The sequence below is a fragment of the Bubalus kerabau genome, chromosome 1, assembly GCF_029407905.1.
Source record: "Bubalus kerabau isolate K-KA32 ecotype Philippines breed swamp buffalo chromosome 1, PCC_UOA_SB_1v2, whole genome shotgun sequence".
Lineage (NCBI taxonomy): Eukaryota > Metazoa > Chordata > Mammalia > Artiodactyla > Bovidae > Bubalus > Bubalus kerabau.
Window position 1 is genome coordinate 190043767 of NC_073624.1, and position 10974 is coordinate 190054740.

At 54.2% G+C, this 10974-nt stretch overlaps 2 protein-coding genes across 4 annotated transcripts in view; one reads left to right on the forward strand and one right to left on the reverse strand.

Moving 5' to 3' along the window:
- Positions 1-6367, forward strand: part of AP3D1 (adaptor related protein complex 3 subunit delta 1) — a 33763-nt gene extending 27396 nt beyond the window's left edge. For both annotated transcript variants that reach the window (XM_055547730.1, XM_055547738.1), the window contains 3 exons: positions 267-388; positions 491-570; positions 5260-6367. In XM_055547730.1, coding sequence (XP_055403705.1) covers positions 267-388; positions 491-570; positions 5260-5355 — 298 coding nt within the window. In that variant the 3' untranslated portion in view covers positions 5356-6367. The remainder of the gene's footprint in view (positions 1-266; positions 389-490; positions 571-5259) is intronic.
- A 1244-nt stretch (positions 6368-7611) lies between these two features.
- IZUMO4 (IZUMO family member 4) lies at positions 7612-10974 on the reverse strand. Of its 2 annotated transcripts, XR_008709534.1 has the most exons (8): positions 10740-10953; positions 10569-10649; positions 10368-10439; positions 9521-9547; positions 9348-9423; positions 9151-9198; positions 8698-9066; positions 7613-8214 (listed from the first exon to the last, which is right to left on the reverse strand). XR_008709534.1 is itself a non-coding variant. In XM_055566669.1 (7 exons), exons 1-7 carry the CDS (start codon positions 10951-10953, stop codon positions 9048-9050), a joined length of 537 nt encoding a protein of 178 aa, XP_055422644.1. In that variant the 5' UTR covers positions 10954-10974; the 3' UTR covers positions 7612-9047. The 2 variants fall into 2 exon arrangements, 1 of the variants encoding a protein (XP_055422644.1); XM_055566669.1 differs by having other exon boundaries at positions 7612-9066; positions 10740-10974.

Consider the following 10974-nt stretch of genomic DNA (forward strand, 5'->3'; position numbering starts at 1 on the left):
GGCACACATGCTCCTCCTCGCACGTCTGCGTCCTGACCTCCTGTTCACACCAGGACCCCTATTACATGGCATTGGGGTCCTGTCACCAAACCCAGTCACATTCCCACAGCCTGGGTGTCAGGGCTGAAACTTAAGGGCTTTGGGGACACTGTTCAGGTGTTGACTTCTTACAGGACCAGTGGAGACCCTGAGCCACAGGCCCTCAGAGGAGGCGCCCATCCCCGGGCAGGGCCCCTGTTGCCACCCTCTCTCTGTCCTTCCCACAGCGATGCCTTTGCCAAGTTGCTGGAGTCTGGGGACCTGAGCATGAGCTCGATCAAGGTGGATGGCATTAGTATGTCCTTCCATAACCTCCTGGCAAAGATCTGTTTCCATCACCGTTTTTCTGGTAAGACTGGACATAGCTGATAGATTGCTTGGCCTTCTTCCCGCACATGGGGCTCCCCCACTGCCTGGGGCTGGCCCGGCCTCACACCGCCTTCTGTTGCAGTTGTGGAGCGAGTGGACTCCTGCGCCTCCATGTACAGCCGCTCCATCCAGGGCCACCACGTCTGCCTCCTGGTGAAGAAGGTGAGCCCTCAGGGTCTGGCGGGCCTGCCCAGCCTCAACACTGTCCTCCAGCCCTCCAGCGCAACTGCTCTGCTCTGAGCTCAGTCTGAGATGATTTTGCTGAAAGCTCTGACCCTGTGCTCATGAGCAGTGTCGGCCTTTCCTCCGCCTGGCCCGCTCCCTCCTCGCGTATCTCTTGGAAGAGGTCATGTTTAAGTCAATGTGTTTCTTCTGGCATATTATTATAGAATTCAAGGAAAGCATCTGGGTCTGGAGAGTTCTTTTCTGAAAAGTTCTTATCTATAAGTTCAGTTTCTTTTTTTTTCATAACTGCTTTATTCTTTTTTAAAAATTTGTTTTTGGTCACTCCAGGTCTTTGTTGCTGCAAGCTTTTTCTAGTTGCAGTGAGCAGGGGCTGCTCTCTAGGGCTTCTCATTGCACAGCTTCTCTTGTTGAGGAGCATGGACTCTAGGCACACGGGCTTAGTTGCCCCTCAGCCATGTGGGATCTTCCCAGACCAGGGATGGAATCTGTGTTCTCTGCATTGGCAGGTGGATTCTTATCCACTGGACCACCAGGGAAATCCTCAGTTTCTTTCTTTGGTACTTTTAGGGTTCCTTGCTTTGTCTGTTTCTTACTGTGTGAGTTTCAGTAGTTTGTAGTCTTCAAAGAAGTGGTTGGTTTCATCTGGATTATGGAGGTGATGGTGGATCAAGTCATCTGGTTCTTTTCTTTTCCTTTTAGTATCTGAGGGATCAGTGGTGATAAGCTTTCATTCCTGATATTGGTAATTGTCTCCTCTTCTTTTTCTTGGTTATCTTGGCCAAAAGGCTTATTTATCCATTTTGAAAGATCAATTTAGTAACCAATTTTTTTTAAGGGTTGGGGAATTCCTTGGAGGTCCAATGGTTAGAACTCTGTGCTTCCACTGCCAGGGACTCGGGTTTGATTCTTGGTTGGGGAACAGATCCCACAAGCAATGGCAGTTCAATGCATGTGTGATCAGTTGTGTTCTGCTCTTTGCAGCCCCTTGGGCTGCAGCCCATGAGGCTCCTCTGTCCCTGGGATTCTCCAGGCAAGAATGCTGGAGTGAGTTGCCATTTCCTTCTCCAGGGGATCTTCCTGACCCAGGGATTGAACTCAGGTCTCCTGTGTATCCTGCTTTGGCAGGTGGGTTCTTGACCACTGAGCCACTTGCGAAGTCCCCACAAGCAATGAGGTGTAGCCAAAAAAAAAAATAATTTACTGAATATTGCTGCATATCTCCTTATTTCTGCCTGCTTTGGGTTTATTTTGCTCTTTTACAAATATATAAGGTGAAAACTTAGACCTTTCCAACAGGCCTGTCTCTTCTAATAAAGTCTTTAATGTTAGGAACTTTTCTCTACATACTTCTTTAGCTGAACCCCCCACATTTTATGATTCATTTTCATGTGTATACAGTTCCAAATATTTCCTAATTTCTATCACTACCTCCTCACTGACCTGTGGACTTATTTCTAAGCATTGGGAGAGTTCCCTGTTGCTTCCTGGCCCTGGTTTCTGGTGTGACCTCTCAGGCCTCCGAAAGGTGCTGAGACTGGAGCTCTGTCCTGGGTATGGTCCGCATGGACAGCTGTTCTGTAGGTGTTCCTGCGATACATGTGTTACCCAGATCCTGCTGGTTGACTGTTTTTGATTCTTCTGGATCCTTGCAGATTTTCTCTCTGCCAGTCCTCCATGAGTGAGCAAGGAACATGAAGCCAGTGGTGGTCAGCTGTGGACCATTAGAATGGTCCATTAATGGTCTATTAATGGTCCATTACGACTGTGGACCATTAGAATCGTGGGTCTGGGCGAGTGGATCCCCTCACCAGTTGGTGTGTTCGTCTCTGTCCTGTGCTGGCTGTGTCTTTGCGCTGAAGTCCACTTTGTCTGGTGTCAGTACAGCCATTCTGTGTGTGTGTGTGTTTCAATAACGTTTACTTGGGCTTCCCTGATAGGTCAGTTGGAAAGAATCTGCCTGCAATGTATAGGAGACCCCGATTGGATTCCTGGGTTGGGAAGATCTCCTGGAAAAAGGGATAGGGTTATCTACATTCCAGTATTCTTGGGTTTCCCTTGCGGCTCAGCTGGTAAAGAATCCGCCTGCAATGTGGGAGACCTAGGTTTGAGCCCTCTGTTGGGAAGATCCCCTGGAAAAGGGAAAGTCTACCCACTAGACTATTCCGGCTTGGAGAATTCCATGGACTGTACAGTCCATGGGGTCACAGTCAGACACAACCGAGGGACTTTCACTTCACATTTATTTACTTACTTATAGCACGGCTGGGTCTTTGTTGCTGCATGGGCCATTCTCTAGTTGTGGCACATGGGCTTGATTGCCCCACGGCATGTGGGATCTTTCCAGACCAGGGATGGAACCCATGTCCCCTGTATTGGCAGGCAGATTCTTTACCACTGAGCTACCAGGGAAGCCCTCTTGCTGTCATTTGGTCTGTGCTTATGTGGCAAATCCTTTGTAGTAAACCTGCCTTTATCCTTGTATTGGAAAGAATTTCTCATGGATACCATGTCCTTATTCATTCTGTCAGTCTCTTTCAGTTGTATTGTTCAGAGCATTGTGCTTAAAGTATTACTGGTATTTTGGGGTTTGTCTTGCAGTTAGTTTGTTCCCTGTGTTTTTTCTTTCGTCCTTCTGCTTTCGCCTTCTGTGGCATATGTGAGCGTTACCAGTGTCCACGTGTAAATGTTAACAGAGTCTCTGTGTGTCTGGAGCTCTGGGGACTACATCCCCACCCTTGGTGTTCACAGTCTACTTGGAGCTCAGGCGGAACACGAAAACCTCACACTTGCTTAGCCCTTGACCCTCCCCCCATACAGGAGGTGGTCTCAGATTTTGTCTCTGCAGACACTGAAGGCACCTTTCTTCAGGGCATTATAGCTTTACAGATTCCAGAGACCTCAGGAGACAAGACGGCCTCGTCTGCTCACCCGCGTGCCTGCCGTTTCTGTCGCTTTCACTGCTCACATTCCACTCTGTCTTCTGCCTCATTTTCTCCGTCTAAAGAACTTTAGATCAGGTCTGTTGACTGTGTGAGTTCTCTCAGTGTCCTTGATCCGATCATTCTTTGTTTTACTGTTTGTCAAGACTGTTTTTGCTGGGTATAGAATTTTTGCTTTGCTGTTTTTTTCTCACACAGTGCTTCAAAACTAGGCCATTTCCTTTTGGTGTCTCAGTTTCCAACAAGGAATGTTTTCCCTTAAGTAAGAAATGCACTGTTTCCCCCCGGCTGTTTCAGGTTTTCCTTTGTTCTTGGTTTTAGCAGTTTGTGACATGTCTTGGTATTGACTTCCTTGATCTGGGCTGTCTGCTGACACAACCCTCAATCCACGTGGCGTCAGTAAAGCTGTCGGGAACGTAGGGAACTGGAACAGCAGCAGGGCCTCCCTTCCAGCATCTGCTCCTGCCAATCCCTGGGGCTCTGGGCCCCGCACACTGTGTCTGGACCCCTGACCCTGCCCTCTTCTCATCACGTGCTGCTGAGATTAGAAATGAGGGGTTCATGAATATTCAGAGTAACAAACTGATTCTGTGGTCACAATGGTTCATCTCTGTCTCTTTTTGTACATCAGAAAATTCAAATGGGATTTTTATTTTATAACTTAAAAACCTTACCATTAAATTCTTTAAATATTTAAGGGAAATGGCTTTAAGAAGTTCTAATGGGGAAAAAAAAAAGAAATGAGGGGTTCAGGTGTGCTTTCACTGGACTTAAACTTTCTAGTGATATTTCAACTCATCCTGCACAACCTTTACCAGAAGAGTTCCCTGGAAAGGGACCTAGCTCCTGTTAATGGTGTGGAGTCTGTTGAATGTGCTGATCTGTGCGTTTCTGTCTTTTGCACAACTCAGTTCTCAGCTATGATTTTAAGTACCTTTTCAGCACTGCTTTCTCTGTCTTCTCTGTCTCGGGTCCCTGTGATGTGAGTCTTTGCTACTTCACCCACCTCCACCTCCTTTCCACTGTCTGTTCAGATTGGATCATTTCCATTAATCTCTTGTCAGGGTCATAGAGTTTTCTGTCATGTAAGTTCTGTTGTGTGCAGCTGGTATATTCCAGTCTAGAAGTTCCCTGGGTTGATCTTTATTTCTTCCTTTTCTTTGCTGAGATGTTGTGTTCTCCTGCTTGCTTCAGGAATGTATGTGATTGCTGATGGGAGGTTCTTGGAGTCACTACTTAAAGCCTTGCAGGTGATTCTGACATCCATCTCTTCTCCGTTGGTATTTGTGGGTTGTCTTTTCCACGTGAGCTAAGATTTCCATGGTCTTGGAGTGCTGATTTTGGAAGTTTTGAATTGGAGACTGTGGGCCTTCTTCACACCTGTGGAGAAGGTTGGCACTCAGGTTCCATCTGCAGGACATCTGGTGCTGCACTCAGCTGTTCCCTGTGCCCCTGAGGGGCTGGGCCAGGCAGGGGCTGGGATCCCTGCCTTTGCCAGAGCATCAGTCCTGAGCCCCTGTGGTTCTGGCCTCTCCAGGTCCTGCAGCTCCTCCCATGGGGCGTGGGAGATATGGGGTGTGGTGTGCTTGCTCCGTCCTACCTGGAGCCCCTCTTCTTGGTTATCAAAGCACCCCAGAATAGAAGAGGGTTATCAGAGCACCCCGAAGTAGGAGAGGATGTCCAGAGGGAGGCGTCTCTTGAGTCCCGGCTGTTGTTTCACTCACAGGGTGAGAAGTCGGTGTCGGTGGATGGGAAGTGCAGCGACCCCACGCTGCTGAGCAACCTGCTGGAGGAAATGAAGGAGACGCTGGCCACGTGCTGAGTGCCGCCTCCCACAGGAGGGTGGCCACGTGCTGCACACACTGGGTCCAGCCAGGAGTTGACCAAGTCCACCATCGTCCACTGTGTAGACCTCGCAGTTCACGTTGCGTTGATTTACCTTGTCATCTTTTTTTTACTTTGCTTCTCTCTACTCTCTGGCGAGCAGCCCTTTCCAGTCCCCAAGCCAGCCAGGGCTCCTCTGGCTGGAGCAGACTGTGCCTGTGGCCATGGGGGCTGCTGAGGGTAAGCGTGACCGCTGTCGAGGCCAGGACCTGGCGGGGGCTGGATGGGGACCGGACAGAGCGGCGCGTCCGGCTTCTGTCAAGTCGTCCGAGTCCCATGAGTTCCCAGGTTCCTGCCCGTAGGCCCTAGGGGTGGAGGCCAGGCCAGCTGCTCGGGGGAGACATTCCTCTTCACCCCACGCCGAGGGGCACGTCCTCCCCAGGACACACGATGGGGCAGAGTCTTGCAGGCTGCCGTCATCACATCCTGTTTGTTCCATCACCGTGTCCTGTGTGTCTGCTAAGGGGAGTGCCCAGCAGGGATCCAGGGCCTTGGCCTCCGTGCCCAGCTGGGTGTTGCGGTGAGTGGTGGAGAGCTACAGCTCTGGCTCTCCTGTCATCACTGGATGCTCTGCAGGTCTGTGTCTGCACCTGTGGAAGGGCCCGGGCCTGGCCCTGTTTCCTTGCTGGGAACCAGTGGGTCCGGGGGTGGCTGGGCCCCTGAGATGCGCCTCAGGGGCAGGGGGGGACCCCAGCCCACCCCCGTGAGACTGAACTTTCCTCAAAGATGATGGTCCTCAATGACATTTTAACTTCTTTTGATGAAAACTGTCACTTTAGCATGTAGAGTAACCTATTACAGAATCCTGTGCAGTGATTCTAGAATCTCTAAATTGTATGATGTGTTATATAAGAATTTATTTGCTATCGACATTCCCGTGTAAAGGAGAGACATATCATGCTGCTGTAATGATTTTGTGTCAAGATGATCCAATAAACTTGCAAAACAGGCGTTTATCCACTGGGTCTCTTGCCTTTGGCAACATGTGCCCTGAGTAGGGGATTCTTCCCCAGTGTTGGGGGGGTCAGCATACAGCCAGACCTCTGGACAGTCTTGCAGCACTGGGGGTCAGAGGGGGCCACAGGGCACCCTTGTGCCGGTTGCATTGCAAAGCTAGGGTGCCCCTGCCCTTCTGCCTGTACCTCTTGTCCCCTCCAGAGGGGTGTGGTCCTCTGGGCTCCTGGGCCCCAGCGGTAACAGCAAGGAGACACCTGATACCCATCCCCTCACAGGACTCCACGGGGCCTAGCAACTGCTGTCCCTTTCCAGGGAACCCCTCTGGTAAAAGTTGTGCAGGATGAGTGGAAATATCACTAAAGTTTAAGTCCAATGAAAGTTGTGTTAAAGTTGAACCCCTCATTTCTAATCTTGGCAGCATTCAATGAGAAGAGGGCAGGGTCAGGGGTCCAGACACAGTGTGTGGGGCCCAGAGCCCCAGGGATTGGCAGGAGCAGATGCTGAAAGGGAGGCCCTGCCGCTGTTTCAATTCCCTATGTTCCTGACAGCTTTACTGACGCCACGTGGACGGAGGGTTGTGTCAGCAGATAACCCAGATCACCTCTAACCTGAAACCCAAAACTGGGGCAGTTGCAGAGCCCTGCACAAAGGCCCCTCAGGTGGCCCCTGGGTCATTGGCCCATCCTGATACAGTGTGTGGGCCCAGCTCAGGTCCTGGGCATCTGAGAGTTCCCCAGTCTTCCACTCACCAGTCCCCTGACCTCAGTGCTCCTGGCCAAGTGAGGCCAGCAGTCCATCAATGAAACCTCGGCTGGAAGGCACCTCCTCCCCAAGCGGAGGCCCCTTACCTGAGTAAGGAGGTTAGCAGCCACCCAGGCCAGGAAGGGCCCAGCCCAGGACTCCAAGAACTGCCAGACTTGCCATGGTGTGCTTCCATCCCCCGCATTGCTTCCATCCCCTCCCATCTGCTGGACCAAAGCTGAGCCCTGGATTGAGCCAGTTTGGGCCTGCCCTTTCACAGCCCACGTGGGGCATCTGAGAAAGAAGCCAGGCCATGGTGGTGACAGCAGGTGCCATGGTGCAGCTCATGTGACAGAAGCCCCAGGACGCATCGAAGCTGGCCCTGGTTTTTACCAAACAGCCTCCCTTTGAATCATCCAAAGAGCCAATCGCCCTGAAGGCTGGTTGTGTGCGGCCCACCAGGAACTTTTTTCTTTTCCTGTGCTGGTTCTTTGTTGCTGTGCACAGGCTACTCTAGTTGCGGTGCACGCACCCTAGGGCATGCAGGCTTCAGTAGTTGCAGCACGTGGGCTTAGTTGCCGTGCAGCCTGTGGGCTCTAGTTCCCTGATCAGGGATATAATGGTTATCCCTTCAGTTGGCAGGCGGATTCTTAACCACTGGACATTACAGGTTCCTGGGAAGCACCCCCCTGCACCCGGCACACACCTCGCTTGGGTCCCAGCCCACAGCCCCGACAAGGACAGCTCCAGGAGGAGAAACATCAGGGATATTTAATCATTCCATCACATGGCTGCAATCCTGCCCGCATCTACGCTGCGCTATATACAAAGTCATCTATCTCCCATCCCCTCCTCCCGGCCCTGGCCTGGCCTGGCCTGGCCCCGGGCTCCAAGGCGGGTGGGGCCCCCAGGCAGCAGTAGGCCTGTTCCACAGGGTCTGGCCGAGCCGGTCCAGCGGAGTTCTGGCCCTGCACTGTGGCGGGACGGGTCTGGCCGGCCGGGCTGCCCTCAGTGCTGCGTCAGGCACTCGGAGGCGTTTTCCAGAGTCAGGTTGGCCAGGTGTGGGGGCTCCAGACATGTGAAGCTTGGTGATATCAAGCTGCAAGGAGATGGGGCACCCCAGTGCTTCCTCTCCTGCCCTGCCTTGTCCTCCCTGGCGGGCCTCTGCTGGGGCCCAGGCCCCTCGTCCCAAAGGGGGCATGTAGCAGGGCTCCAGACAGACCCTCGAGTTGGGCTTGGACACCAGTGGGGTCACTTATACCCAACACTCACGACGGGGTCTGTGAAGGGAGCAGGGCAGGGCCGGGGGTGCTGGGGTTTTGACCTCTGGTTTAGGCAGAGCCCGCCCGGGTCCCTGCAGCTTCCCCCACTGGGTCACTCACAAGTCTGGAGTGGTTCTGTGCCTCCAGGCGAGGAGGAGGGGAACTCATGTTTATTCATGGCGTGATAGCATGGATGTGATTGCCGAGGTGACATCCTGCCTGGCTGCACCCATCCCATACGACGCCCTGTCTGCCCCCACTGACCTGGAAAAGTCCACACTGCCCACAATCCCAGGAGGATGGGCCTGGGGGGACCTTACCTTGTATTGGTGTCCATTCTGAAACACATGACAGGGCCCTGGTTAGCTCCAAGCTTTGGGGGTAAGGCTGTGCCTGTGGTCCTCAGGCCCTTCCATGGGGGCACATATTCACCGGGGGTGCCCTCACCAGCTCTAACCACAGCCCTGCCACCCACCTGGGGCAGGGGTAGGACCTGGGTCTGTGGGGACCCCCAAACCAGGATGTGCGCCCTTGTGCCAGCTGAGCTCAGAGACCCTGGGAGGTAGAGGCTCGGTCCCCAACACCAGGGCCAGGTGCTTGTCTCCTGTGGCTGCCTGGGCACATACTTACCTGTGAGGGCACATGCACATTGCCCTTGGGTAGAGGGGACTTACCTGTGCCACTTATTTCTACAACGACAACAATTTTGGAGTCAGGGGCCAAGTGGCCTCAATCAGGATCCCCTCGCCCTGTGCCCAGCTGCCCCCACTCACATGTACTGGAGGAGGCCCTGCACTGCTCTCTCCCACTGCGCTGATGACCTGCGGGAACACAGGCATGGACACTCAGGGGCCAGCTGCAGGGCTCCCCTCCCCCTTACCCGGGTGATGAGGGGCCCTTTCAGGGAGACCCTGGGACCCTGTGGGCAGGGGCCCCTCAGCACAGGCAGCTGCCCGCGCCTTAGCCCTACTCGCAGTTGTAGCCAAAGCAGACGACGTGCGAATCCGTGCAGTTGGTGCAGGAGATAGTCTCGTACTGGAAGATGCCTGCAACACACCAGAGGTGCTGCGGGCTCCCCTCACCCTCAGCCTTGGAGGCCCCAGCTGCTGTGGCACCCCACAGCCAGGACCAAGGCTCACTCACCACAGTGACGCTGACAGTCGATGCGGCCTGTGGTAGGGCAAGGGCACAGATGGTGCCTTATTAGGCTTGGCCTGTTCCCCTGTTCCTCCCCAGCCCCCGCCTCCCAGGTTGCCCAAGGTTCAGCCCCTGTCCATTGGCCACTTAGGTGGGCCGCAGCCTTGTTGTTGTTGTCTGCATTGCAGCATGTGGGATACAGTTCGTGACCAGGAATCTAATCTGGGCCCCCTGCATTAGAAGCACGAAGTCTTAGTCACTGGACCACCAGGGAATTCCCATTGTTTGTTGTCGTTCAGTCACGAAGTCATGTCCGACTGTGACCCCATGGACTGTAGCATGCCAGGCTCCAGGGCTTCTCCAAGCAAGAATACTGGAGTGGGTTGCCATTTCCTTCTCCAGGGGGTTCTTCCCGACCCAGGGATCAAACCAGTGTCCCCTGCATTGGCAGGTGGGTTTTTTACCACTGAGCCACCAGGGAGTCCCCGGCCCCAGCCTGGGATGGAGCAAACCAGATGGGAGGGTGGCAGCAAAGCTCTGAGGCCTCCAGGGACCCACAGGGGATGTGGCAGGGATAGGTGGGATTTATCCATCAAGGTGTCCTGTTGGTGCCTACTGGATGAAACTGTTACTCCTGCAGAGAGCGGCCCTTCTCTCCCCCACCCCCATGGCCTTTCTGAGTCCTGACACCTGGCTGCACCATGCCAGACTCCCTGTTCACATTACTGCAGTCTGAGCCACACCCTGACCAGACTCTGGCCTGTAAGGAGACTGAAATACTCCCATGGCCCTGGGTCCTCAGGCCTTGGGCAGCATCTTCCCCGCTGTCCCGCCAGCCCTCTCCTTTGCTCACTTTCGATGATGGCATTCTGGATGAGGTGCACCTGCTCCCGGAAGATAGCTCGCAGCTCGTTGGGGAAATACCCTGATAAGAGGAGGCGGAGAGGGGGCCGTCAGCCTCCGGCGGTCAGATTCAGGCGGTGGGTGGACTTTAAATGTCTGGGGGCGGTTGGGCTCTGCCTCATTTTCCAGCCCGCGGCGGTGGGCCCCTCACCCGGGAAGTACATCTTTCCCTGGTACAGTTGATCCATCCTCTGGTACACGGCGTTCGCCACTTGGTTCAGCTTCTCCCGGGCTGGGGGCGGGAGAAGGAGGTGTGTGAGCCTCCTGGGTCCGGGGTCTGGCAGGGCCGGGGGCTCCGCCCGTGAGGGACCCCCGCACTCACTGATCTCCGCGGGGATGGCCAGGTGCAGCTCCTTCATTGTGTCCTGGCTCCAGTCGCTCAGCAGAGAGCCCGACACGGGGATGTCGCCCACCCACCAGGACTTGAGGTTCACGTGATGACGGTAGAAGGAAAACTTATCCGAGAAGTTACCATGGCAGTGCAAGCAGCCGCGGGCCAGCGCTGCTGTCAGGCCCAGGCACAGCAGCAGGGCCATGGCCCGCCCCCGCCCGCCGCC

Excerpts from the sequence above, each read along its gene's own strand:
- IZUMO4 (XM_055566669.1), bottom strand. The coding sequence starts at position 10,953 with ATGGCCCTGCTGCTGTGCCTGGGCCTGACAGCAGCGCTGGCCCGCGGC. Across the intron at positions 10,650-10,739 it reads GGCCATCCCCGCGGAGATCA|CCCGGGAGAAGCTGAACCAA; the intron begins GTGAGTGCGGGG and ends TCCCGCCCCCAG. Across the intron at positions 9,199-9,347 it reads TGCTTTGGCTACAACTGCGA|GTCATCAGCGCAGTGGGAGA; the intron begins GTAGGGCTAAGG and ends GTGTTCCCGCAG.